The 27,661-nt window shown below is 39.8% G+C and overlaps 2 protein-coding genes across 5 annotated transcripts in view; one reads left to right on the top strand and one right to left on the bottom strand.

Moving 5' to 3' along the window:
* Nucleotides 1–15,192, top strand: part of IQCK (IQ motif containing K) — an 84,964-nt gene extending 69,772 nt beyond the window's left edge. Inside the window, exon 9 of the mRNA XM_075566040.1 lies at nucleotides 14,903–15,192. Coding sequence (XP_075422155.1) covers nucleotides 14,903–15,006 — 104 coding nt within the window. The 3' untranslated portion in view covers nucleotides 15,007–15,192. The remainder of the gene's footprint in view (nucleotides 1–14,902) is intronic.
* GPRC5B (G protein-coupled receptor class C group 5 member B) overlaps nucleotides 44–27,661 on the bottom strand; it is a 52,674-nt gene continuing 25,056 nt past the window's right edge. The window contains exon 4 of one of the 4 annotated variants that reach the window (XM_075566037.1): nucleotides 44–1,809. In XM_075566037.1, coding sequence (XP_075422152.1) covers nucleotides 1,756–1,809 — 54 coding nt within the window. In that variant the 3' untranslated portion in view covers nucleotides 44–1,755. Of the gene's footprint in view, nucleotides 1,810–16,009; nucleotides 24,295–27,661 lie in introns of those variants that run through there. The other 3 variants (XM_075566038.1, XM_075566036.1, XM_075566039.1) reach the window with 3 other exon arrangements.

The following is a 27,661-nucleotide window of genomic DNA, read 5'->3' as shown; positions in this document are numbered from 1 at the left end:
TGGCCATCCCTGCTCTACAGATAACTAGTTCAATAATAAATCTTTGACACAAATAGCATATATAAAATCTTTATTTTGAATATCACAGATCACCTTTACATTGTGTTTGATAGAAAACCATAATGCATTATTTTTTAATAGAAACATCCCGCTAATTACAATTTTTCCAACCATTCAGTGATGTTCTGAAATTTTGATAGCTCATTAGTTTTAAAGAGGTCCCACAGTACAGGGGAAGAACGTTCGCCATGCACATGCTTGGTAATAGCATCAAAACATTTGGGAAACCATAGAGTGTAAAATCGAAAGGGAAGATAATATTAATTTTGTTTCCTATGATAGAAGGTTAATAAATTACCTGGTACAATTCCATCTGCTTATCTATTTTTTAATAAGTGGGAAATTACATGGAACTGTATTAGGACACCCCAAGCAGAATAGTATAACGTCTGGGTGTTTATTAAAGAAGTAATCCAAGCGGCACTTTAAAAAATAAAAAATATAAAAAAATAAATCTTTATTTTGTTTTAATATATGGGCATTAAGAGTTGAATTTTAAAAATAATTACGTATTATCTAATACTACATAACAGATTTTTTTTTTCTAAACACACCTAGAATATAGCTTGGATTGCGTCTTTAAGGGCCAGAAATAACATAGCAATAGAGACTAAAACTATAGATCCATACAGTATTATGCAGTCCTCTCAACTTGGTGTAGTACCAAAGATTCTGCACTTATCAAAAAAAATGTATCAAGTAGATAGTATTGTTGCTTTAAAAGGTTGCGCACATCCAAGTAGTTTAAAGAGCACTATGACGTTACATAACCAACTCACAAATGTTAGTTTAATCACATGATAATATTGGGAGGGGGGAGGGGATTTATCAGTAGTACTGAAAATGGAAAATGTGAAATAAAAAAATACATTTTATTTTGGATCATTCGAAAACCTCATTGAGGACTAATTGAAACAGCCGTTAAAGTGCTACACACAGACCTAATATTTACAGGAAATCTATCCGTAACTGCACATGCTGAGTACTTTTTAATCCCGCGATGCATTACAATACTAAACAGCATGATGCATGCTTTCGTATATTTAGTGGATCATTTGTCAGCTTCCTGCCCTCCCGCTCCCCTCCTCCCCCCCCCCCCAAAAAGCCCAGCATCTAATTTTCTTTGTATTCAGTAGGATTTTATTTCTTGGACGAATCTGATGCTGTTTTGAGAATTTTTGCATCAGTTTTGTAGCCTGAAAACTTCAACGAATACCCACCAATGAATCTATATTGTGCTTTTGTTTTTTGTATCATTGTACAGGTGACTGCGTGACGTTTCAGGCCTTATTTTGAAGTGTGCCTCATGTGCCCGCCCCTAGGCGGTATCTTACCTGCTTACTGCCTAAGGACGGGCCGGCGCCATGGCTCGGGAGTCTGGGAGTGGGGATGTGTTCATAAAACTTTGCAGCATGTTCTTTAAATGTAATGATTTTGCATCAAATGTTGTTTGTGCTTTACAAGACATACAGTATTAGAAGGAACATGCTTTATCATTTACAGTTGTACCAGCCCATCCAAAATTAGCTTGTATTCCAGTCTTTTTGTCTATGTTGCTTTATACAATCTTCCGAATAACTTCTCCATTTCAGCCAGTGTAGTTTAGTAAGCACGGCGTCCCAGGCCCGTACTGTATCACGATCGTATGTGATTATGTGTAACGTCAGACCTGGCTTTTTACTCCTTCCTTCTGGTTCAGGATGAACTGCATGATGTCCTAGTAAATAAAACAGGAAGTAACAAGACAACCTAATTAATGGTTTAACAAACCTGCTGATAAGTAAAGACATTCAACAACTAGAATAAGGTGCATCAGGATGTGTCTGAACCAAAGGCAATGCACGCGCCGATTTCACTCGGAAATTCCAGGACACGTCGGCCCAGATTCACTAAGCTCTGCTAACCCCTGTGATTGCCCCATGAGTTAGCCACCACATCATGGGGTCTGGTAGTTCAGGGGCCCCATGATCTAGCAGCTACATCATGGGCTTGCAGCACGTTTCAAGCTCTTGTAGAACATGGGTGCTCAAGTCCAGTCCACAATGACGACTCCCCCCCCCCCCCCCCCAGCAGGTCAGGTTTGAAGGATATCCCTGCTTAGCACAGGTGGCTCAATCAGTCCCTGCTTCAGCCCAGGTGGCTCAATTAGTCCCTGCTCCAGCACAGGTAGCTCAGTCTGTGCTGGGGCACAGCCACCTGTGCTGAAGCTGGGGTAACTCGAAAACCTGACCCATTGGGGGGGCTTGAAGACTAGAGTTGAGCGCCTGTTGTAGAACACTGAAGATGATCTGTCCAGAAGAGGACTCCGCCTGTTACGTTCGCCTCATCAGTGATGCCGTGATCACTTTGACAAAGCGGTGGTAGGGGAAATATTTTGACGTTACTTAAAACAGGAATGGATGTGGTTATGTCCCCTGAATTAACACCTTACTCGCCAAGAAAACAAGAGGTCTGGGGCACACAAAATAAGCTAAATATAACAAAGTAAATAGTCCGGGGAGAGTACTTGACTTAAAGTGGTGCACACAAAGGAGCCAAGATGATTAATCCAGCTCAGAGGAGGTATATAGGAGAAGGAATCCACAGCACACACTGTACTTTAAATTAAAATGAAGAAACACTTTATTCCATCGGGAAAAAAAGATCTAAAACGGGCGACGTTTCTGACCCAAATGGTCCTTTGTCCAGGACATTAAGCCGGAGCTCCAGTTTGGGCGTTGTTTGTGTATATGTATCTTAGTGAATAATAGAAGGAATCCACAGCACACAGTATACGTCGCCTGTTTTATATGTATTGAGTGTTTCTACATGTTTATTGAATTATAGTGTGCTGTGGATTCCTTCTATTATTCACTAAGATACGTACACACAAACAACGCCCAAACTGGAGCTCCGGCTTAAACGTTGTGTTATTTCAGGAGACCCCCACTACGTTACCTTTAAATAACTTGATATTAATAAAGTCTTGGCATTACTGCCACCCAGACCCTGAAATAGCCACTACAGGCTACAAAGGGGGTAATATTTTAAAACGTCGCTACGTTTATTTTATTATTTAACTTGCATCATCTATTCCTGTTATTCTTACTCCTCTCCATGCCCTATTTCAGGATTTCAAGGGCAGTAACACCAGGTTTAGACTTAAATAATCCAATATTATTTACCAATGTTGACCAAAGTGGAATTTAGGGACTATGGTAGGCTTACTATTACAGCTCATTTGCATGTGACCATTATTTCTAATGCTATGCTTTTTACAGAAGTAAAATTGGGTTAATGTTCTGTTACTAACTTTCCTGAATACCGCGTTATGTTTAATCAGACATTAGCTAGGTTGACAACACGTTAAATAGCCTAACAGAGCTTAGTGGATCTCCAGTAGAGGAGCTAACAAACCCTGATGTAACTTAATTCTTTACTTAAGCTATAACAAAGCAATTGTAATATCTGCTTTTATGTACAAGAGTAACACGGTTTCATTTAAGAAATTATCTATCCTAGTGTAGAGAAATGCTTCAACACTGTAACCCGTATGGATTTGCAAATTATGTATCTGTGAACCCAATTCTGGTAGACTACAGAAATCTCATTTTAAACCAATGAATATTGGTGGAATAATCTGCTGTTAAAGTGGCTTTGTTAATTGGATGATATTCTTAAACCAGCAGAAAATGTTGTCTTGAACACACACTATTGATGTAATTAGACCTGAAATAGCACACCCTAAAAAGTCTCTTATCTGAAGGTGCCACATGCAACCTGGTCATACATCTATTTTTAGTGACCCTTGTGATGGCATAACTCACTATTTCAAAGCGAGGAAGGATCTTGATCATAACATGTTTCATACAACAACCACAAGACATGCTTTCAGCCTGGAGTTGCTAGCTGAGACTGTGTGTCAGTTGTTGCATTTGTAGAGGTTTGAAGTTCCACATTACACGGAGTTAAATCCAAATGTTCAAATCAAGGAAAGTACAGAACCGGACAATATCTATTTTTTATTAGCAAATGCTGTTCACTCATTTTATGGCAAAAAGGATTGAGATCTTCATTTTTGGATTGGGTGGCACGTATCATTGTTTTGCTCTGTTCGATCAAAAGATTTCAGGTGTCCAGTTAGAGCTAGTATTGTGGTGAAGATGCACTGAAATGGTGATCAATTCCCTGTCTTCAGACTTCCGGCAACACATACTCTGGAAGTGATTTAAATATGCGTGTATTAGAGACACAGGCCCATACTTACCCAGTGCTATGCTTTATAACATGTGTCCAGTGCCAGAAGATGACTTAGCGCCCATTTACTTGAATGAGCCTTAATATGTTTTCTGGTGCTGGAAGGTGTCAGATGAATAAGCACTGATTAGTAAATATGTGCAAAAGTCCCTCTTAGGACTAAAATGAACCAATACTAGTTAAATGTTTCACAGGTTACATCTTACATGAGAATTGTGCCAGGTAGTGTTGTGACCTGCAGATTGGTCATGCTGTGAAGTGGCTGCAGGCTTATAACCTTTTGGCCAAAGGGTTTAACTAAATTACCCTTACTCATGAGCAGATACGCACTGAAGTATTGTACTATATGTTGTGTCATTTTGTATGTTGCGCTGGCCTTTCTGTTTTTGTTTCCAACTTACAATGTTTCACTTCTTTCTTTCTGAGACAACAGCGCATAGCTCTGTAAAATAATGCGGATGTGATTGGACTCATTATGCATGTGTACATGTAGGTTTGTTTAGCACATCCAGTGTTATATTAGTGCAATACTTATCCACAATATCATTTCGGCGATTCAAAGTTGAGGCGCTTAATTTGAGATTTTTTTTTGCAATCCGCTGATGGGTTGTAAGAATCAAATTCGCGGATTGTTGAATCCGTAGTTTCGATTCTTAAAATCTGTCAGTGGATTGCGGAATCCACGGATACATTGTTGGTGTAAAAAAGAAAACAAATCCGGAAAAGGCGACTCGCCATTTTTGAGACTGATCCGCGGACCAAAGGAACTGGCCAATTCAAGGCAGACCCAACTCTGCAAAAAATATCCACCCATCTTTATTTATTACGCCTCTATTGCTAAGAAAGCAGGCCTGTTCGATTTACTTTCTCCCTACAAAATATGCACGTCTCCAGCGTATTTTATCCTGCAGCTCCTCCAAATAAACTCACACAGATTCATATTCTAGCTTCATCCATGATGAATATCCAAGGACCTCTCTTCACTGGAAGCCTGTGCCTTCCGACAAGACTAGTGGCAACATCTGTCACAACCATTCACTTATTCCTTCTCGTCAAATAGGTACAACAGCTTCTGTCCCGTTCCTGTCCTCACCCCTCCCCATCTACAGTAGTTCCTAGTCATTTAGTTCAAAGACATCAGTAAAAGGCAAAGACCTCAATTTACAGTGGTTCTCTTCTTGAGAACCAAATTGAGAACAGGGCAGTATCATGTTGTGATATTTTTATTATTCAAGAGCTAAAGATCCCTGGCTTTCTCAAAAATCCATTTGCCCTAGTGATTCTAATTCTGCAGCTTATGTTCTTTTACATTTTCAATTAAAGGAGTTCTTCCGCCTCCACCCCACAGCCAACCTTGATCCAACACTGCCTCCACCTTTTACCAACCTAATAATACTTTAACATTCTTCACCACTTAAGCTCATCAACTCATTTGGTATGCTCTTGTCCATAACACCAGGAAGATATACTCTACAGCATGGTCTAAATTTAGGAACTTTCTACCCCTCATCCAACCAGTACCCCAGCCACATTCAGTTGTAGTTATTTTAGGCTTGGCTACCTACTTCTCTGTGTCTCTTAAACTAGGAGACAGTATCATCCCAGAATCTATAAAATCAGCATGTCCAGATCCAATTCCTCGCCTTCCAATCAAAGGCCCATTATTTTGCAAATGCCTCAACCATCTAGCCACTTGCCAACTTAGTTATTACAGTATCAATACATCTGGTCTTCTATAAATTCCTCTGACCAGGAGAATTCAGTGTCTCTACCACTGTACCTCAGTTTCCTATCCTGCTAGTTCCGTTCTTGACAAGAATCAATATTTCTACCAACTTTGCCTAACCAGCTCCAAAACAGACTGTCTGTCCAAAGGCGTACTCATCCCATTACCTGACGTACAATGAATAGTGTTCAGTCAAGGCTTACCACCTCATGTAAAAACCTTCTCACCTTGCAAAACCTGGAGTCCTTTTCTCCCAATCAATTGTCAACCTTTTTATGCCCAAGTATTCATATCCTTCGTACAAAAATGTATCCTTTGTCTTGGCCTAAATCCATTTTCTTTTTCTTGTCAATCATTCATAAGTGGTGCAGCTTCTTCAGCCTCCAGAAACAACATTCCAGCCCACGTCATTAACATCCCCGGCAGATGGAAGTCCTTCTGCTTCAAATTATAGATCTCTAACCCTGTATGCAGAATGTGTCATGCCTTTCCTCTAAATTGCCCAGAGGGAGGGCTCTTTTCAGCCGTGGATCCCCAGAGGTTTCCACCACAGGAGGTTTTTTTCTGGAGAATTGTTCCTTCATTTTGTCCCTCTTTCAAAGCTCTCCTCAGTAAACCCCTAGATTGTGGGGCAGTCACCCCCCCTCCCCCCCCCCACATTTTAGCCATGAGTAACCTCCCCCTCCTCGTAATGTAAATCCCCAAAATGGTAGGCCCCCTTTTCTTTTCATCTCGCAGGCCAAAGCCCTTCTCCATAAACATTATACCATGATGTCCAGAGGCCGCTCACACAATTATAGTTTACAGTTGAATAAAGACCTTAATATATGAAAACGCTTCCTTGTCGGACAGACCTGCAATATATTACTTTGCAACATATTTATTTTTTGATGCCTCCAATAACAAATTGTGCAGACTTTTTTTGTGAAACTTGGTTAATTAACAACTCAGCTCAATCAACACCTCTTAAAATCAGAACGACGAACACACACTGCTGTAAAAGCCACTTGGGATAAGTTACAGTAATTTTAACTCTATATGAGATCTGGTATTTTGTCAGGTTGAATTAAACAGGGCAGCTTGTTTGGTGAGAAATGTATCTAATTTGGTCAAAAAGCATATACATATTTGAACTGTGCACCCAGTGAAGAACATCAGAGTCATGTTTAATCTGGGCAGCCAGTCACCTCTAGCGCATTGTATGTTACTGTAGCAGAGAACATTCACTTTGAAGTGTGAAATCCCAGTAAGCTCAGCATAAAAACAATTGTAAAGCAGCAGTCTTCCTGGTCTTGGTTGCATCACTTAAATGTACAAGCACAGATGAAACGTGAATCAACTTTCAGAGCTAAAATAGTATAGAGCCAATTATTGTGGAAAAAGTGTGGGGAGCGCAGAGTCAGATATAAATAGATCTATAAACAAGATCAAAGGAAAGGCATAAATATGCAAAGTTATTCAGTCAGTCCCAATGTGTAATAATATACAGGGATGTGGGTGGGGCCAAAATTATAGGAAAATATAAATAATGCTACTCACACGGCCAAGTGTGAGCATGGAGGCCCAAATGGTATCTTTCAATGTTGTCTCTCATGGTTTCTCTGTTTCCCCTGGGTTCGCAGCTTGGTTCGCCAATAGGTGATGGATGTGAGTTCTCCCAGTCTCAAAAGTGGTTCCCCAGTATGGAGCAATGTACACAGAGACGTTATGTTTTAAAAGGGAGTTGTAAGAGACGTGTGCAGAGCTACGCAATGGAGACTGGTTTTAAGGTGAACTAAAATAAGGCTTTTATTGTGCCTGCTTCTTTAACACATGAAAATCAAATGTATGCAAAATAAGGGGTTAAACAAAGCTTCTGCTCCACTTGGGAGTATTTCTAGGTAAACATATGGAGTCCAGAACTCCATTTAGATAGCATGTTTCCCAGCCCCAAACATATATTTTGATATGTGCAGATATACAACAGTCGTAGAAAGTAAAGCTTATCTGTCTCTCTGGTAGCTGTAGGGGGGAATCCTTCTCTGCTCTCCTGGTGTAGCCTTTTTGTCCTAAGGCACTTTCAGCTTTCAGAAGTCTTCTCCCCCTTGTTGTCTGGCTGTCAGCCTACAGCCGCTCAAGACTTCTCTGTCCCTTCTTGGGTCAGCCCACGTGTGAGCTCAAGAGTCTCTACTTCCTGTCTCAGAGGCAGGCTTTTTCAGGTGGTGTTAGTTAATTGTCTACCAGCAGTTAACCACCACACTGCTGGATTAGAGGCAAATTTTTGAACAGGGATAAAATCCCCTGTTATAGGGGTAAATACATTTATTGACACATAATAACAATGAACTCGCATATAAAAAGCTTGCTCCGGCGGCGACGGTATTGTCCCAGAGTGCTGCGGGGCAGATAAATCCTTACTGCTGCGTCTGGTATGCATAGCTCTAGCGCAGCTGTTCCTGGAAACTACGGTGGCCGTCGGATGCCAAAAGTCCACGCCAATAATAGAGCAACGCGTTTCGCAGATGTGCTCAGGCTGAATGTTTAGACGTGGTGTATCCTATGAGGTTTAAATACCTCCTGGATAATTGTGAAATCTGATCCTGCTGCAGGAAATGCGCTGATAATTATCAGCTGATGCTTGAAAAATGTAAAAATAATAATACATCACAATTATCCAGGAAGTATTTAAACCGCATAGGATACACCACGTCCAAACATTGAGCCTGAGGAAGCAGAGACATCTGCTAAACGCGTTGCTGTATTGTTGGCGTGGACTTTTGGCATCCGACGGCCACCGTAGTTTCCAGCAAGAGCTGCGCTACAGCCATGTATACCGGACGCGGCAGCAGGAATTTATCTGCACCGCACAGTCTGGGACAATACCGTCACCGCTGGAGCAAGATTTTTATATGTGAGTTCATTGTTATTATGTGTCAATAAATTTATTTACCCCCTTTTAAAACATAACGTCTCTGTGTACATTGCTCCACACTGAGGAACCACTTTTGAGACTGGGAGAACTCACATCCATCACCTATTGGCGATCCAAGCTGCGAACCCAGGGGAAACAGAGAAACCCTGAGAGACAACATTGAAAGATACCATTTAGGGCCTCCATGCTCACACTTGGCCGTGTGAGTAGCATTATTTATATTTTCCTATCATTTTGACCCCACCCGCATCCTTGTATATTATTACACATTGGGACTGACTGAATAACTTTGCATATTTATGCCTTTCCTTTTATCTTGTTTATCTATTTATATCTGACTCTGCGCTATATTCAAGTCAAAAACTCTTGTAAGAAAAAAATCTAACACAAAATATGTTACTATTTATGTTTTCCTGCTGCAATTACTTTACTTGCTCTTTAACCAGAGCAAGAGAATGTTGTGTACTGCACAGTGTGCACTCTGGGTGCTGTTGGTAATATGTGTACTATTGGTAGTAAGGTTAGTAGTAGTAGATAATAGTACAGAGTGGTTGGTGTGTTAGTGTTGTGGGTGCTTTCTGTAATTATTATTGGAAATCAAGAGGAAAATGTAGAGGAGTTACAAGACGTCTTGCTACATTTGCTATTATTTATATATTTATATATATATATATATGCAAATATAGCTGTATGCTCATCTGCATGTCTTAGGCAGGTCTGCAACCCCGCCTTTCCCCATTATCACCTAGCATACAGCACTTCCACTGCAGCAAGGGATTCTGGGAAATGACATGCAAATATATATATATATTATTTGTCTTGTGTAGATTTATCAGTAGTCCTAGTGAGGTACTTTTGCCAGCGCTGTGTTGATGATGTAGGTGATGCTGGTATTAATGCTTCCTGTGTTAGCGTGGCTGTTGCCAGTGGTATGGGGGTGGATATGTAATGGTGGTGTGGAAGCTGTTGTGGTGGTTTGATAGTCAGCATAGTATGGATCCTTCCAGTAGTGAGTACTACGGGTAATACTGGTGAAGATGGTGGTTTGGTAAGGGGAGTGAACAGATGTGCACTGATGTATATCTGGGTCTTCGTATCCCACGGAATACAATCAGTATACATAATATTTATGATGTATTGGTAAAACTATTTAATTACCTTGTAAGAGTGTTTAATTAATATTGTTTTAAAATTGAAATATATCTGAATGGGCTTGATGCTGTGAATAGGATGCTCAAAAATGCTGTTTTTTTAATGGCCAAAATTCCATAACTCCAACAAATTCTGCACATTGCTCTGTCATGCATTGTAATACAGATTATTCACAGGGGCAGCGGTGCATTGATTTACTGTTTCCAGATAACAATGAAGTTACCTCACACCTTTTCACATCTCCCTCTCTCACAACTCTTTATCAATCATCACAGTTCAAAGTCACGGCTACTCAAACAAGCAGCTTCTTATCAGTCATCACATCTATCTGGTAACATTGCATCCTGAAATCCGACATCAACAAGAGCCACTTCCACATTCCGCTCACTAACCTGATGTACATTAGTTTCCAACATGCACGCACTGTCAGCTTCTAGGTTCACATTTTCCTACCTGAAAGGGAACATAATAATACAGGAATAGCACTTATAAAATGCAATGCAAAGTTACATACTCATGGGTGGTTTCTGGGGGGGTTTCATGGTGATGGCTAGTAACAACTTCGCTGCTACAGGGGCATGTAGAGAGGTCTCGTTTGGCAGTGAGAGGGTTAAGGAGATTTAATTATGAGACAGCTGGCTGCATAACTACAAGTTATATTTAGAAGCAATGTGAGGCAATATGAGGACTTTCATGTAAAATAAATGATGTGGTTATAGAATAGTTACCTATGAGCAAAGGGGTTGTGCACAAATCCATTGTATTCTAATTTGTTTTTTTTTAATCTGTTTGACAAAATATATTGTATACTCTTTGAAAAATGTAGGATTGTACTTTTTTTTTTTTTAAAAAAAGGTGTTTTTTTAAGGTGCTTTATCAGCTACACGTATCCTGTTAAATAGGTTACTGCCATTGGTTCACTTTGCTCCTCGATGAGACTGCCTCTGAGTGTAATTGTCTATCCAGATTTAGCAGTATCAGTTTACAGGGGCTTTACCTTTGAAGTATTCATGTCGCTCATGATGCCTGTAATGTTTGACATGAACTTGTATACTAGGGACAGCTGCCTTTTTAAGGGGTCTGGGCAACAGATTTTGACAATGGGTTCAGCATATTTAGTAGAGGTCAATGAGGACATCACTTTTGGCTCCTAGAGCTGTAAGATTCATGCAGTCAAACTAGCGTTCGTGCCTAAAATGTTTTATCCTTCATCATAATGAGGCATTATTATGGACTGCTTGCAAGTGTCAATCGTGAGAAGAATACATCATGAGATAGTGTGAAGATCAGTTTCATTCCTATGAAACAGTTTTAAAAGCACATCACTACTTTTAACACCTCGGAGAGTCTAGTGATTTATTATTTTTCGGACCTCAGCAGCTTTTAACGCAGGGTTTAACGTGATGAAAAAACAGTATGTCACATAGTTACTCAGCAGATGAGGTTGAAAAAAGACATATGTCCATCAAGTTCAACCCATGCTAAATTCAGCCAATAAATACTTATCCTATAATAAAAATGAAATATTTCCAAAAAGCAATAGTAAAATTACAATTGAAATGTAATCTTTAATGTAACCTATAATTAAAATAAATCAAAACTATATCTATTAGATTTACTGCATATCTGGCTTGACTCGTTTTAATTATTATTATTATTATTATTATTTAAAAATAGCTTGTGATTCCTTGTAGTGGACCAAGAGAACATTTATTTATAGTTAGAATAGTGCCTTAAGAGTTTTGAAACCTCACAGGTCACTTAGTTGCCACCTTGCTCCAGATGGCTACGGTCAAGCTAAATGTATTTGGTTGGTTCCCCTCCCCCTTTTTTAATGGAAACTTTGGCGTTTGAATGGGTTCTGCATAGCAGTCCAGAACCACCCTACTTTAAACTTTAAAGCCCTCCATGTTAGAGGTCCAAACGGGAGATGTGCAGTATATTTGATTGTGCAATGTCATGTTCAAGAAATTAAGCCATATAAAATGTAACATGGTCTGAAAAATGTGTTATAGGTGTCTGATTTTTTTTATTTTTTTTTAAATAGCATCAATCTCCAAGTTGACGCGCCTTAAATAAAGTCATTGCTATTGGTTGATTTTGAATCTAGGAGGGACTGCACCTTTCCGTCTCCTAACTTCCAGTTCCTTGAATCCAAGCCAGAAAGCTGGAATGATTGGATCTCATCAGGTTATCTTGGGCTGGGTAAAATCCTTACCCTCTTCCGAGCTGCGATTTGTGCGTGAGATGCTTCAGTCAATACCCTTAAAACTCACACGAAAGTTTCCCCATAAATATTTTTGAGATGTTTTGAGTTTAAAAAGTGACAGCAACAGCTGTGAATGTTGTGATAAAGTCACAAGATACTTGAGACGTAAACACTGCTGGATTTCAGTGCCCATGAATCAAAAAAATATTCCAAAGCTCTTAACATTCACCCCAGGGCAGGTCTCAACTCAATGCCTTGCGGGCACCACCGTTATCAGTGGCAAAAAAAGAAGGAATTCCTCAGTTGAACATATGTTGATTTTGAAACTATGGAAAAAGTGATGGAGGGAGATGACACGAAATGTGAATTCTTATTTTGGATTTAAAACTGGCAAGATCACAACCCAAAAGGTGTTAACTGTAACCCCAGCGCTTTCCAGTCCATTGCTGAACCAAAGGATTGCTTGTTGGGGTTACTGTTGACACTTTTAGGTTGTGGAATGACCATTGTGAATCGAGCTTTGGAGCAATGTGAGAAAATTATTAGTGTTAATATAGACATTGCCTAGAGACCTCTTTTTTTTTTTTTTTTTTTACTCTTTATACTGTGAAATAACTTTGGTATATGATTACATTAAATTAACATCCCACTTGTGAGCACATTCCCATCTCAGACAGGTGTGTAACCCTGCCTTTCCCCATTATCTCTTAGCATACAGTGCTTTCACTGCAGCCAGGAATTCTGGGAAATGGCATGCAAATGAGCACAGTGTCACCTTTTGCTTCCATTTTTAATATGGACCCATATAAGCTTATGCCGGCCGTTTTACATAGCGTTTCATGGAAATGTTTATAGGATTATTGATCAGCCATACTTTATCTGCATGCTTCTATTTTACTGATACCAGTTTGGATATGTTTGTATTCAGTCACAAAGTAATTAAGATTGCCACCTCAGTAATTATAAACCAATGAGATGGTTTACACGCATTCCTTTGTGTTTGTGAAAAGAACAGCACATGGTGCTTCTCCTCTCCACTTAGTATTAGCCAATATCAAAGCAAGATGTTTTCTAGGATGTTCAAGGCATTAAAATGTCGTTTTTTGCAGATAGTGACTCATTTAATTGGGTCAGCATAAATGTTCTTCAATCTTTGCATATGATCTTTCAGAAACGCGATAGTCTCAGCCTATGTAAACATAGGAAGTCCATGTTGTTTTGTATCCTCTTGTTTTGTTGGTTTGGTGGAGGTCTATTTTGATCTGGTTTTACTGATTGGCCGGCGAAGCAATTCTACTTGTTGCCAAGTAGAACAAAGAAAAACCAGCCAAACAAATATAAAAATTAAACCAACAAGTGCACTGTAATTAAAATAAAGTGCACTAAAAATGAAGGGTCAATACAAAATAATCCAGAGTAGGGGATACCGAGTAGGTGGAAGAGGAGGAGGAGGAGGAGGAGCATGATGAGTTGTTGTTAGAAGCGATTTAGCCTTTTGCACTTTTTGGAGCTACTAGAATGCAGCTAGTTTGCAAAAGATACGAGTTTAGCCATTCCGCTCGGAGTAGCGCAGCCGTAATGAAACCTTCTAAGAAAAGCCTTTTTCACATGGTTTGGACATGCGAGAAGGGCTTACAGAATAGCAAACCATGCATAGCCGCTTCTAACGTGCATTTTAGAAGCCGGTTGTCACAATTCGGAGCTACTAGAATAGGCCCCTTAGTGTGAACCACTCTTGGGGCAGAGGTGCCTGAGCCAATAAGTGTAACAAACAATAGATCATTGGGAACCTTTTTTTTTTTGTTGAATGGTTTTGAATCACTACAATGAAGCAATGGACTTTAAAGTACCATACAAGACAACTGCATTTCAAAATAAACACATTTACATCATTTGCAGGGATGTTATATTAAGAAATACGGCCATATTTTCCAAGCACGGTTTTTTTTAGTAAGACCCTTTCCAATGATGGAAGACACCTTTTTGCCTATTCACTTGAAATCCCCCAAATCACACTTGCATGGCCCTTGGTATCAGACTTTTATAGCATTATTCGTTCTTAAAATTAAATATATTTATCCTGGTATTATACTACTACTACTACTACTACTACGTGTAAATAGCTGAGTACAGTACTGTACATCACATCCGAAGTATATTTATAGTGTCTTTGTATTGTCTTCCTCTTAGACACAATTTACTAAACGGTTCTGTTTAAAGCTGGTTTTGTTTGCTATTGATTTCATTCCCAGCTCTCAGCCATGACTTGCTGTTTCTGTTCTCTTTTCTTTATATCAGGCATATCAGGTCAGTTGGGCACTATCCTGTGACGTTCGCTTTATAAGAAGGCTTTGTTAATTGATTTACTATGCATCTGGCACATGGCCTTTTGATGGGTCTTTATTTTGAACTTGAACCCCGTGGCTACAATAATACAATTTCTCCACCTTATCTGCTGAAATAAAGTGTTGCAGGCTCTTCCATCAGCCAGAGCATCAGAAAGCAAGAGGATATTTCCCAGCATCCCCAAATAAATCTCGCCTCTGTTTGCGTTCTCAAAATAATCACTTTCTGCAGATAATTTTCTTACATTCTCCATGTTTTGCAGTGGAAAGAGAATTAAAGGATCTAGAAGACAGAGGCACTGCGCCACACAGCCGAACAGTTTCTATTAACGTGCCATCACCCACTTCACAGAACACAGTAATCTGAACCAGATATGTGCTGAACCCGGAGATGCCAAGAACGAATGTGTTCATTTATTATACTAGCTGAAGATCACATTAACAGAATGTTCTAACCCATTGTTGCGTTATAAATATTTTTTTGCAGCATTTCACTGGGCCGTTGTATGAAGCTCAGACTAGATATTCCATTAAATTGGTGTTGTGAGAGTCACTTGTTACTATACATGTTTCTTATTTTCAAAGGTAGTGGGTCCTTTGAGTTGCTTCTGTCACTCAACGAAATGGGGAATGTCTACAGTAGCAGTATGAAGACTTATTTGGTACACATTTTAGTGGGATACATTTCAAGCTCAATCAGTAGAAGTATATCTAGCAAGTATATCTAGCACACATCTTACTTGAATAAATAAGGTAAATAGCCAGTGCTCGCTGGATCAGGAGATGTCCTGCAGGTCCCACGTATAAGCACAATAGAAATAAAGATCCTGGCACTCGGTCTTTGCAAAATGAAGATTTAATCCGAGCCAAAAAGTCCAACGTTTCAACTGCACATGCAGGCCTCCCCTTCAGAAAGACTGCATGTGCATTTGAAACGTTGGACTTTTTGGCTGTGATTAAATCTTCATTTTGCAAATACTGAGTGCCAGGATCTTCTTTTCTATTGTGCATTTCAAGCTGACATTTTTCTTCCCTTTTTGATATTTTAAAATCATCCAGATCTGAGAAGGATTCAATAATTTTTGGCTAATAGATCTGCGTCAAACCTACGTAACGTCATTAAAAAGTTCCACGCATTTGACACAAGAAATAAAGTGCCCTTTCCCAGGAGCTTGATACATACACACCCATGTATACGAATGATAACTTACTATTTAACCAAGTAGTTTGCCAACCTAATAGGTTTGCAAATGTAACTTTGCTGAAAGGGGTTGAACAATTGATGTAGTCGTTGGGAAACATTCAGCAGATCGAAGTGTTTGCATTCTGTGAACCATGTAGTTTTACCGTGTCATTTACCACAAAGAGACTAAATAGTAAAGCCTTTATTTTGTGTTAAGAACAGCATTTTGAAAATAAAACATTTCCCATGCTATACAGCCTTTTGTCCCCGTTTCCAGTTGCTATATACAGCCTTTATGGTACAGAAATGTTTTGATTGTCTTGAAATTCCATCCGATTTCAAAGAATACCAGTCAGCAGCGAAAAATACAATATAAAACACCCAATTATACATGTAATAAATATAGATCTAATAAAAACAAACCATTTTCATTAACAGGCAAAATAAAAATGGTATAACGGAACAGTGCCTCTTATTTAAACACTTTTTGATAAGTTACTGAATAAACTTCACTTACAAGGATATAAATGCAGACGTGGCCAACTCCAGGTCTCAAGGGCCACCAACAGGCCAGTTATTAGGGATATCCCTGCTTCAGCACAGAAGGGCTGTCATTCTGACTGAGTCAACTGTGTGGAAGCAGGGATACCCTTAAAACCTGACCTGTTGGTGGCCCTTGTCGACTGGAGTTTGCCACCCCTGATGTAAATGATTTGGATGTACAAGACAGTCAACTGCTGTTCTCCACGGTAAAGTCACACTATAACCAGTAGTCTTCCTGGACCAGGAGGTCTGCTCAGTGTGTCCACAAAAAGATATTTGAGCATTTTTTAAGTTAGACTGCCAACAAATAGCAGGAGTCTACATTCCATGGTTGGAGAATGTCCTGTAAATTGCAATACTCTGTCTCTTATCAAAAACTGGTCAAAATAGATATTTGTATGGTTAGTTCTCCCTTTACACAAAGCGGTCTACACACAGCATCATTATAAAACATAGATAACTAAAATGTGCGAGTACGAAACTAAATATATATGCACACAATAACAGATCCTGAACAATAGAAATCTTTTTGCCAGCACATCAATTCATAACGTGTGTGTGTGTGTGTGTGTGTGTGTGTGTGTATATCAAATACACCACTAATTATTGCTTGATCACAAATAAACTTAATGAATTTAAGCTAGATATTTCACATGATTTCCTACTTTAAAGCTGCAGTTAATATTGAGGATCCGCTCCCTGAAAATTAGCGTTTTGCTATATAAAGCTTTATATTAAGTACTTATGTACTTGCAACCATCTAAAGCCCAGATTTACTTGTGCGTTAAGGCTTAGCACAATTTCGCACTAACATTTTATTTGGAGAACAGAAACCCACAAAACAGTATTGGTTTCTTACCAGTAGATACAGCTGCAGTCCTCCAATACCCCCAATCAAGGCGCTGACCAAAACAAACTGTACTTTAAAGAAAGGACAGACTTCCCTGCTAGTTACTGTGGGTTTGAGGTCACTAGGGTTGTTGAAGGGGGGAAAAAAGACTACATGGGAGTCAATGCAGCATTTATTTTTCATGAACTGCATCATTTTAGTTTTTACCATGATTGAATTAAAGCACCAATCCCCCCAGAAGCCTATAAAACTAATTAAATGCTAGTATCGTGCCCCCTGATCTTCTGTTTTGTGTTGAAAATAATTTATCTTAATCTCTAGCATCTGAGATTAGCATAGTAATCTCAGACTGCACTTTGCTCTGGGGAAACATCCATTTTGACCTCCCGGATACGTAATATTCCAACTGCTCATATCCGCTGAACTAAGGATTAACAAAAACAAAAAACATCCCACGAAAAGGACATGATGAGATATAGTAAATATGACAAATTCTTTATCTGTCATGTGAAAGTTCTTCGGACTGGATGGTTAAGGTCACCTTGGACCACACAAAGAAAATCATAATGCTAGCTGCACTCCTCTCTATCTCTTGCTGTTCACACTCTCCAAGGACCGTACTCAACAAGGTCCGATGTGGCTGATCGCACCAGTCAGGCGAAAGCTGCCACTCAAGTCAGACCTTACAGAATAGGTCTCTTCGGGGATAATTCTACATACTCTAAAGCGGCCATTCTGCTCGTTTTAGGACGGAAATCCCCACATCCTGTATGACCTCTTCATTGTGTATAGAGTAAGACCCTCAGTTGGAAGCTGGTGAACACGATGCAAAATATATGCCAACTGCCTTGGTATTGTAGTGCTAGGAGTCACAAAATAAGAGTGCCCCTTCTTGCATCACTTTCTAAAGTTGTCCTCAGAAATAGGGAGGTGATTCACAAACCTCTGATAAAGCAAATTGGAGCGCAATTGATGTTACCTGCCATTGACATGAATGGCTGTTACAGCCGATCCACCTCCGACATCTCATATCCGAGCTTTGTGTATCCCCTCCCACAGGCCCTCATGCAATATGCCGTGAAGCTGCATCTCGGTGTCAACCAACATTTGGGTCTCGTTCATTTGAGTGGAGCTTCTCCTACACAGGAAAGCCACTTCCCAGCATATTGAATAGGAGCCATAGACTAAATCAGGGGTGGCAAACTCCTGTCTTCAAGGGCCACCAACATGTCAGGTTTTCAGGATCTCTCTGCTTCAGCACAGGTGGCTCAATAAGTTCCTGCTTCAGGACGGGTGGTTTAATCAGTCCTTGTTTTTGCACAGGTGGCTCAAAGACTGAGCCACCTGCTGAAGCAGGGATATCCTGAAAAACTGACCCGTTGGTGGCCCTTGAGGGCTGGAGTTGGCCACGTCTGCTCTAAATCAACATTTCAGGCGTGGCATCACATTGTAGATACATACAAAACGTGGCAAGATAAAAAAAAGTGTAGAGAGATTCTAAGCATCCTAATATAAAGGGGTACGTATATTTTATATTGTGCCAAGTGGCTGTTTTGAGCCGTTTTCTACCTAAAATACCAAATGAACTACAATGGAGATTTTCATCCAAGAACGGCAGCTTCAGACTATACAGCATTTTATCCCCAAAGTGTCATGTTCATTTTCAGGGGGAGCGGATTAAGTCCCCGTTAGGGACTATAAATGCAGCTTTATAGCAATGCTACACAGTTTTATTGTGTATTATTAATTATTGGTAACAGTACAAGGCTGAGCCGTGGATCTACAGAGACACCTTGTTGGGAATCATACATATTAAAAAGGCACAGGGTTTAGGGTTTGCATTCAAAGCCAGTGTAATGGACCATGACAACATTTTTCCGTATACAACCTGCAAAAATAAACAAACGCGCAGGGCTAAAGATCTAAGGGATAACATCACCTTATTCCTCTTACCAAAGGACACTGCAATTTTCACAGCATATAAAACAATTCAGAATCATTAGTGTTAATACATTGATGCTATAATTCACGTATGTCTACTCCTAGGTTACATTTCTTCTATGCTGAAATGAAAATGTAAAACACATCTTGTACAATATATACAGTGTACCGTCATTTTTTTTATTAATACAAGTTTGTTAAAGTTCTTTATCTTTCTTTAAGCCTCTTCAGTTGAGTTGAGAAACCGTTTGGCTGCCATGCGTGGCACTGCAATGCATTGTATGCTTCCATGCTAACAAGAGGGTGTAAGGGCCCTATTCTATATTGTCCGAAGCAACCGTTCAAGCCATTTTCATGGCCAAAATCTCCAGTGCAAATCAACAGGACTTTTTGGATGAAAATGGTCGAAACAGCCAATTCGGCCATTGTAGACTGGTGCCCTACATTGCAGGTGCATTCAGGACTGATGTTTAGCGGGTTTCACAACAGAATAAAAGCATTGTTTTCCACAGATGCCACCACCAGTCAGAAAATGCATAGCTTACTCCCATTAGCATCAAGACATGTTAAAAAGGCAGTATAACAAAGATGCATTTGGGGTGTTTCAAATTTGATTTGAAGTCCCAACACGATGCAGTTTCTGCTTCCTTATGTAGCACTGCAATTAAGCAGCCATATTTATTTTTTGCCATGGTTTACTTACATTTTTTTTCCAATAAATAATGCTAATATTTCAGAAACACAAGTCCTGCAGTGCGTACCTCTCCATGTCTGTATAGCAATAATGTCAGTAAACATTCTGTATGCAACATACTTGTAAAGTAACTCAACATTCCTGATCATTAGTTAGGAGATAAAGGCCTGTTTACCTGATAACTGTAAGCTGTAGTGCAAATGTATTCAAAATCTTTGGGTCAGTTTTAGTGGCGCTGAATATTAATGTGCCACTATACATGGAAAGAACTAAAAAAACATGAACATATGCCCCCCTAAAATAATTTCAACAGCAGATTCACACTGCTGCTTTCAATAGCCACCAACGTCTGAAAAGGTCTATAGAGGAATCCCCTATGGCAAGATTCTTTTTGTGGTTTTATCTAGTGTACAGTGATTCCCAACAGGGGGTTTGTTGGGCGTCTCTAAGGGTTTCGCCCCCAAAAATCTGTAATGGCGGATATTGTGGGTTTCTGAGCGTGTGCGGGGACAGCGCACCAAGTAAGGTCCCAATCTGCACCTTAGCATAGGAGGTATAGCCGTCACTTACAGCAGGAGCTTCCAAAGTCACTCCCCACAAAGCTTTGTATCCACAGAGGCAAGGCATTGTGGGGCGTGACTTTGGGAGCTCCCGCAGTGATTGATGGCAATACCACTCGCAAAAGATGTATTTTCTAGCAGGGGGTGCGAAACGTTAAAAAATAAAATAAAAAATAAAGTGGGGAACCACTGATCTAGAGGGCACTGGAGTTCACAACCCAGACAAGATCACCATGGCAAACCCACTTAGGATGTGTATTACCACTACTTTTATGCATGTTTCCTCCGAGGAGTTTTGGAAGCTGAATCAGGTAAGCACAGTGCATCTGCACTACCCTAATGTATTATCTGATTCTCAATGCCAGCAACCAGGTGCCTAGAACTAAAGCTTGCTAGTCAACGTTCTAGGTCAGGGATGGCCAACTCCAGTCCTTAAGGGCCACTAACAGGTCAGGTTTAAAGGATATCACTGCTTCAGCACAGGTGGCTCAATCAGTGGATCAGTACCGATTGAGCCACTTGTGCTGAAGCAGGGATATCCTTAAACCCTGATCTGTTGGTGGCTCTTGAGGATAATCCGCTCCTGTTCTAGGTCATGATGCAGCGCTGGCTGGAAGTGCAGAGATGCTCTTAATTAGTCTACAGTGCAGCAGCAGGAACATGATGTATTTGAATAAACAAAAGATTTTACATAGTTAAGTACTTTTTGATTTTCTGCCACTGATAGACTGTACAAGTCGGGGAAAATATTGTACTAAAGAATGTATACATTTGCAACAAAACTTGCTAAAAAAAAAAATAAGGTGACAGATTAAAACCGCACTTGCAAATTCATTTAAATAGAAAAGCTACAACGACTGAAAAACTATTGCTATTCGGATCTCCCGTCAACGGCAGATGCTATTTCACACAATCTCCTCCTACGGGACAAGATTCATCAAACACAACCAGATCACGTTCGCCAACCTGTACCCGCGCACTTAATGAGCCTGCCCCCGTGTACAGTATGTGCAATAAACTCCACTGCTTTTTAAAATAAAAAATAACCTTTATTGCTATCTGTTCTAAAAACCCTTCCGTCAAAAAAATGAACACATTGGTAAAAAAGGAATGGTTATCCAAGGGCGAGTTTAATAAACCTATTAAGAAAACCATCACATGTTCAAGTGGCTATACCTTTTGGTATATTTATTTTACGCAGCTGAACCGTTTTGATTTTTTTTCTCGCTCCGGTGACCCCCTGCTTCCCCATATCTGAAGGGGCTGCCGGTTCGGTAGCAGCTCTGCCTGGGCCCAAAAAATGTATTTTGAAAGACATTCCCAGCAGGAAGCCGTGGCGACTTCTTATTTGCCCGCGCGCCGTGGAACCTTAAAACAGCAGCGAGATACCGGCATCACCTTCTCGGGTAAGTACCTCCGGAAGCAGGGGGTCCCCAGAGCTGAAATGAACACGGTTCAGCTCCAGAAACCCTGATTTAAGCCTAGGGGGGGTAGGGGGCAGATGGGTGAATCATTTGTATTTATTCTTAAAGGCAAAGGTCCTTCAAATGTAACTGAAGAGCAAAAACATATTTCAACTGTTAAATGTCTCAAATAGAGATGTGCAAAGCTGTACCAGTTTGCCCAAAGGCAAAATGTTTAGCCAACGCGTTTTTCCTTTTGCGAGTGTGCATAAGAGAAGCCATGGGTGCCAGCGAAATGCAGCGAATTTGGCAAAATACTGTATGTAGGCTCAGATTGGGATATTTGCTTTTGGTGAACTTGGCAATATCTGCCACTTTTCCCTGATACGAGAATATTAAAGATTTGCCACATTTGCACATTTGGGCAAAGGCTTCAACCATCGCTACTTATTATAGAAGACCAGCATTTCTAAACTTGATCTTACAATGCAGCAAAGCACTTGGTTTTGATGCTGCATATATTGCCACAATAATATTTATAACATGATCCCCTCTACAGGCAATAGTACCCATCAGCTACTATAAATGTTCTGTTAACTATATGCATACGTATGTATGTATATATGTAATTGCAATTTATATTACACTAGGTTTTGTTATCCTGTTTTGTTGCCAGAGGGAGTTGAAACACTGGAGGTGCAAGAAACATCTCTTTGGGTATTAACTTGCTGATAATGTAAGTGTGTTCTTTTCCTTGTACAATCTATTAATAATGAAACTGAACTCAGAACACAAAATACAACCCAGCGATATACACGGTCCCCTTATATAATGTCATGACGCTTGTAGGAAAATGGGTGACCATGCATGTGGATATGATGAATCATAAAGCAATGTCCTGCTCAAAATGTAATGAAAACCATGGTAAAAAAAGGATGCGCTGCACATCGCTTATCACAGCACTACAAGGGAATGAAGATGAGATATACTTGTGAAAGAATTCTGCATCCTGTCTTCCACCCAACACAAAAGCCTCCTCCAGGGAGACTCTGCTAACTATGTGTCAATGTCCATAGGAACAAAGACTTAGGTGGTACACAACATCTGAGAGCTGAAGGAGAACAAATTCAGACACACAAACGGAAGTCAAAGTCTGTTCTGCGATAGGATTCGTTTTCTAGTTCCACTTAGGACCAAAGTGAATCAATGGCTGTTGAGAGATTTAATGGTTAAATCATGGGTGATTGATGCCTTAATATAAAATAAAAAGTATTTGTAAATCAAGTCTGAACATTTTCCATTGCCACGGTGTTTTCGCTCCATCCCAATAAGAATCAGATTCCCTGCCAGCACAATTACAAGAGAACAGGATGGAGGGAAGATAGGTATGGAGGGTATGATCCACCCTAAGCATCAGGGTCCAATGCTCACGTATATTACCAGAATGTAGCTTTTCCATTTCTAGGCACAATCACCTACTTTTTACAGCTTAAGCACAGCACTTTGAGTCATTGAATTTGGTCCTTTGTGCACCTGGGAAAGCCTTAGCAGCTGAAAGAGCTCAGCAAGCAACATGTTCCAGATGTTACACAGAGGACAGAAGCACAGCTTTGATTGAATACATTAAGGGTGATAACTAGAACTTTAAGACATTCCTTCAACTTCTTTAAACAGAGAACTCATTTTTACTGATGCATTATTAATGTTCTAGATATTTAACATTTTGCTGCAGCTTTCAGTGTTTCTCATGGATAATAGTAAGCTCATTTGCAACAGCTTTTAATGGGCCAGTTTCATCAAATGCAGTGGGGCTCAACTCCGGTCCTGAAGACCCCCCAACAGGTCAGGTTTTAGGGATATCCCTGCTTCAGCACAGATGGCTCAATCTGTCCCTGCTGCAGCACAGGTGGCTCAATCAGTGGCACAGTCTTTGACGGAGCCATCTGTGCTGAGGCTGGGAAAACCTTAACACCTGATCTGTTAGAGGGCTCTTCAGGACTGGAGTGGAGCACCCCTGATTTAATGAACCAAACAGCACATCAGTGCTTGACCCTATCTGCTTTCTTAAGTGAGGACTAGTTGGAGAGGCAATTACGTCTGAAAAGGGAGATTTGCTGACAAACAACCAGCCAACCACTGGGTTCTCCAACAATGTTAACTGTTAAAATGCATCTTCCAGCAGAAGATGCTCGAGTCAATTGACACTTGTTGCGCTTGTGAACCAAACTCCAGGTTTATTGTGACCATATCCATCTTTGGTTGTTATCTCAAGAGTTCACAGCTGTCCAAATTTAGATAAACACTATTAGGTAGGATTGCCAGAGCTCTTGAATGTTGTACGGTTGTGTTCAGCTATCGTTACTGATTCCTCCCTCACAAAGACTGGGCCAGTGAGTAAAACCTTGTGACAAAGACTCTCTGGAACCTATATGCCTTTCACCAAAGATGTCTTCCAGTGTAACTTGGTGGAGCGGTTGGGATCTGGAAATAAGGACAACAGATGGATAACTAAGAATTCCAGACCCTGCGTCAATCTTACAGATATATAAGCAGTAGCATATAGAGGTTTAATGAACACATTGTTTTGTATGGACTTCTGACCAGAATAGTCTACATTAAATAGGTATGCTTGGGATAATATTCCAGGTACCACTGTTTCGGGAGAATTGAAATTGAAGTGTCAGCTTCTTTAAAGCACGAGCCCCATTTAGAAACTAATATAATATATTAATAACAATCATATAATTATTTGTATTCAAGACAAAATTCACACTGTATCCAATTTTCCTTTCATGGTTAATGACACCAGGGTATGAGGTTTTAAAGAATGGCAGAAATGGGGGGGGAGATGGTTCCCGTCTGCCATCAGTTTTCATTTTTACTTTTCAGGCCGGAGATTCATCTTACGAACGGCCCCAAGGCATACACCATTGGACATGGAATTTACATTGAATTTTTCAAACATGTCTATTAAACGGAGTCAAGATTACTGCAATGATCCCAAGCATGTTGGAATGCTCAATTCACAATAGTGGTATTTTTAATGAGTTTATTTTGTCTCGATATATATTTTCACAAACTATACTAAATCGCAATGAAAAGAAAACCTTATTTAAAGAAAAGAGGATTGCAGACGAAGAAAATGCTTTAATAACCACTATGAACTACATGTAAAGTTTCTCAGGTCTACAAAATAGGGCTTAAAAAGTTCTACAAAACAGAGTTGCTTTAACTATTTTTCTGTTCCCGGTCTTGGAATCCAAGGCAAAGAGTCAATAACATGGATGTTACAAGTGTTCTGGCTTTTCTGTTTATGGAAACTGGGTTGTCTCTGCAAGCGAGCAAAAACTAGTTACAGACTTGGCCTGGGCAGTGGGATATTACGGGTGACCTGTCTTATTATAATAAATGACTATGTAGCAAGATTGCATTCTGCCCATGTTTTCTAGTCTTGAAGGCCTCTACAACCCAAATGGGATATGTTGCATATATAATTTATGGGTTGCTTTTTTTAATGAAGAACTTTTAGATCTTCTACTGCTGGAAGGCACTGAAGTGAAGAGCTACAGTTTAGATTCTACTCTAAAAATGTAATTAAAAAACCCCAATAAATTATTTATGTTTTAAAACAAAATAGAACTGCAGGATAAGGGGCTATAAGGCCCCTTTTTTTTCACAGCATCACATGTTGACATTTCCAAAATGGCAGAACTTGACAATCAACAAGTCATATTATCTTCCAAATTATTGCTAGCCCCTAACTTACCACAAACTATGTATGGGCCCCTACCTGTGCTGGAGAAGATATCAGCTTCAAATAAATAGGGCTAAATTCTTCTCCAGTAGAGGCAAGCGACTTCACAGCATCTTGAATAAAAGCCTATAATATTGGCTGATGAGTTTTTATTTTATTTTAATTATTTATTTATTTACCACTTTGATCGGAAAGGAAATGCAATTCGTCATGAGTCCCTCATTCAGAGAAGGATTACTTTTTTTGTCTTAAAGGTTATAAAGCAGGCGTGGCCATCTCCAGTCCTGAAGAACCACCAACACAGGTCAGATGGTAAGGATATACCAACTTCAGCATAGGTGGCTCAATCATAGTTACATAGTAGGTGAGGTTTAAAAAAAGCATATACACACATAGAAGGTAACCAGAGGTCACAGCAGTCCCTGTTTAATGCACTCAAGTCAAAAATAGAAAGATAATGGAAATAATGGGATCCTAATATCCCCAAAATGGGCTGAGGATGGTGTATAGTCCATATATACTATATAGGGCAGACAACAGTGCATACCATATACAGGTAAAAAACTAAATTGTATACTATTGTATTATAGTAAGAGCGGTGTGTCACCACGTAGCAGTCCCGAGGTTTAAAAAAAAAAAAAAGACGTACAGTACGTCCATCAAATTCAACCTATGCAAAATTTAGACGACAGATACTTTACCCTACATTTGTACTTACAATATATTGATCCAGGGGAAGGCAATCAGAAAACCCATCCTTCCCATGTCTACTTATTTGGTATATCCCTGTATACTGTTCTTTTCTAAAAAGATGTCCAACCTTTTTTTGAACAAATCTATTGTATCTGCCATCACAGCCTCCATGGGTCATGAATTCCACAGTGTAACTGGCCTTACTGTAAACTGTAAAGAACCCTTTCCTTTGTTGCTGGTGAAATCTCCCTATCTGCAACATCTTTGACTGAGCCACCTGTGCTGAAGCAGGGATATCCATAAAACCTGGCCTGGTGGTGGCCCTTGAGGACTGGAGTTGGCCGCCCTTGTTCTAGAGTGAAGGGGCAGTATGTCACACAATGGATGTACAGTGCCTCTCTGCTGGAGTTGCTATATTCTTTCATGTGTCCTTAGACGGAATACCAATCATAAACACCATGAGCTTAACATAACGCCTTAAAAGACTAGTTAAACATTTCCACAGTGCCAAGGCATCAATTTACCTTAATGAATATGGCTTAACGTGACATCTGAATTCTGTACAATATTGATAATGTGACTTCTGTTATTAAAGGAGATCAAAAGCAAACTCAACGGATCCATGGCTACGGTCATACGTGTATGGGTTGATCGATGAAGATTGGTAATTAAACGTGCACAAGATCAGTTTCTTAGTCTTGTCAAGTGTAATAATGAATGGTATCAGTTGGATGTTAGAAATGACCGCAGAGAAGAATATCTTATTACTGGGATGTCGGACCAACGTCTCACGAGAGAGACTAATGACTAATAAATCTTCTACAAATCTTTCCACAAGAGCCGTCTGATGTATCTGTGCCCAGAGGAAGCAACGTGCTGCTAAGTGAAAGATGATTGATCAGTTTTAGTGATGGGTGAAAATGTGTAAATGGAAAGAAGATATTTGAAGAGCTGAGAGTTTTCTTGCATTCCACTTTGAATCCTTTCCAAGTTACCATTTCAAAGAATAAATAGTGAAATAATGCACTGAATTTAGCATCATACATTGCTGTCCGTTAGCCCTGGTTTGGATAAAAGGATCCAGGTAAAGTCAGTATTCTCTTTACTTGTCACCTTTTTTTCTCTCGCTGTGGGATGAGTATTTGATTATAATATATTAAATAATTTATGGTGGGTAAAAAAAGTGACAAAAACCCTCCATCGTATCGCATACAGCAAATCAAAATATCACTTTTGAACACAGTCACGTGTCTCAGACAGGTCTGTAACCCTTTCACCGTTATCTCCTAAGCCCACGATTATAGTCCGCGCTGGCGTGCGCGCATCACATCACGGGCACCTCTCGTCTGAGCGATGTGTAAACATGCAAATGAGCAGTGAGTGTCACCATTTGCTTCAAAT

This window comes from Ascaphus truei, chromosome 11 (genome assembly GCF_040206685.1).
Source record: "Ascaphus truei isolate aAscTru1 chromosome 11, aAscTru1.hap1, whole genome shotgun sequence".
NCBI lineage: Eukaryota > Metazoa > Chordata > Amphibia > Anura > Ascaphidae > Ascaphus > Ascaphus truei.
Note: the sequence above shows the minus strand (reverse complement) of the source record. Positions and strands in the feature narration are given on the sequence as shown.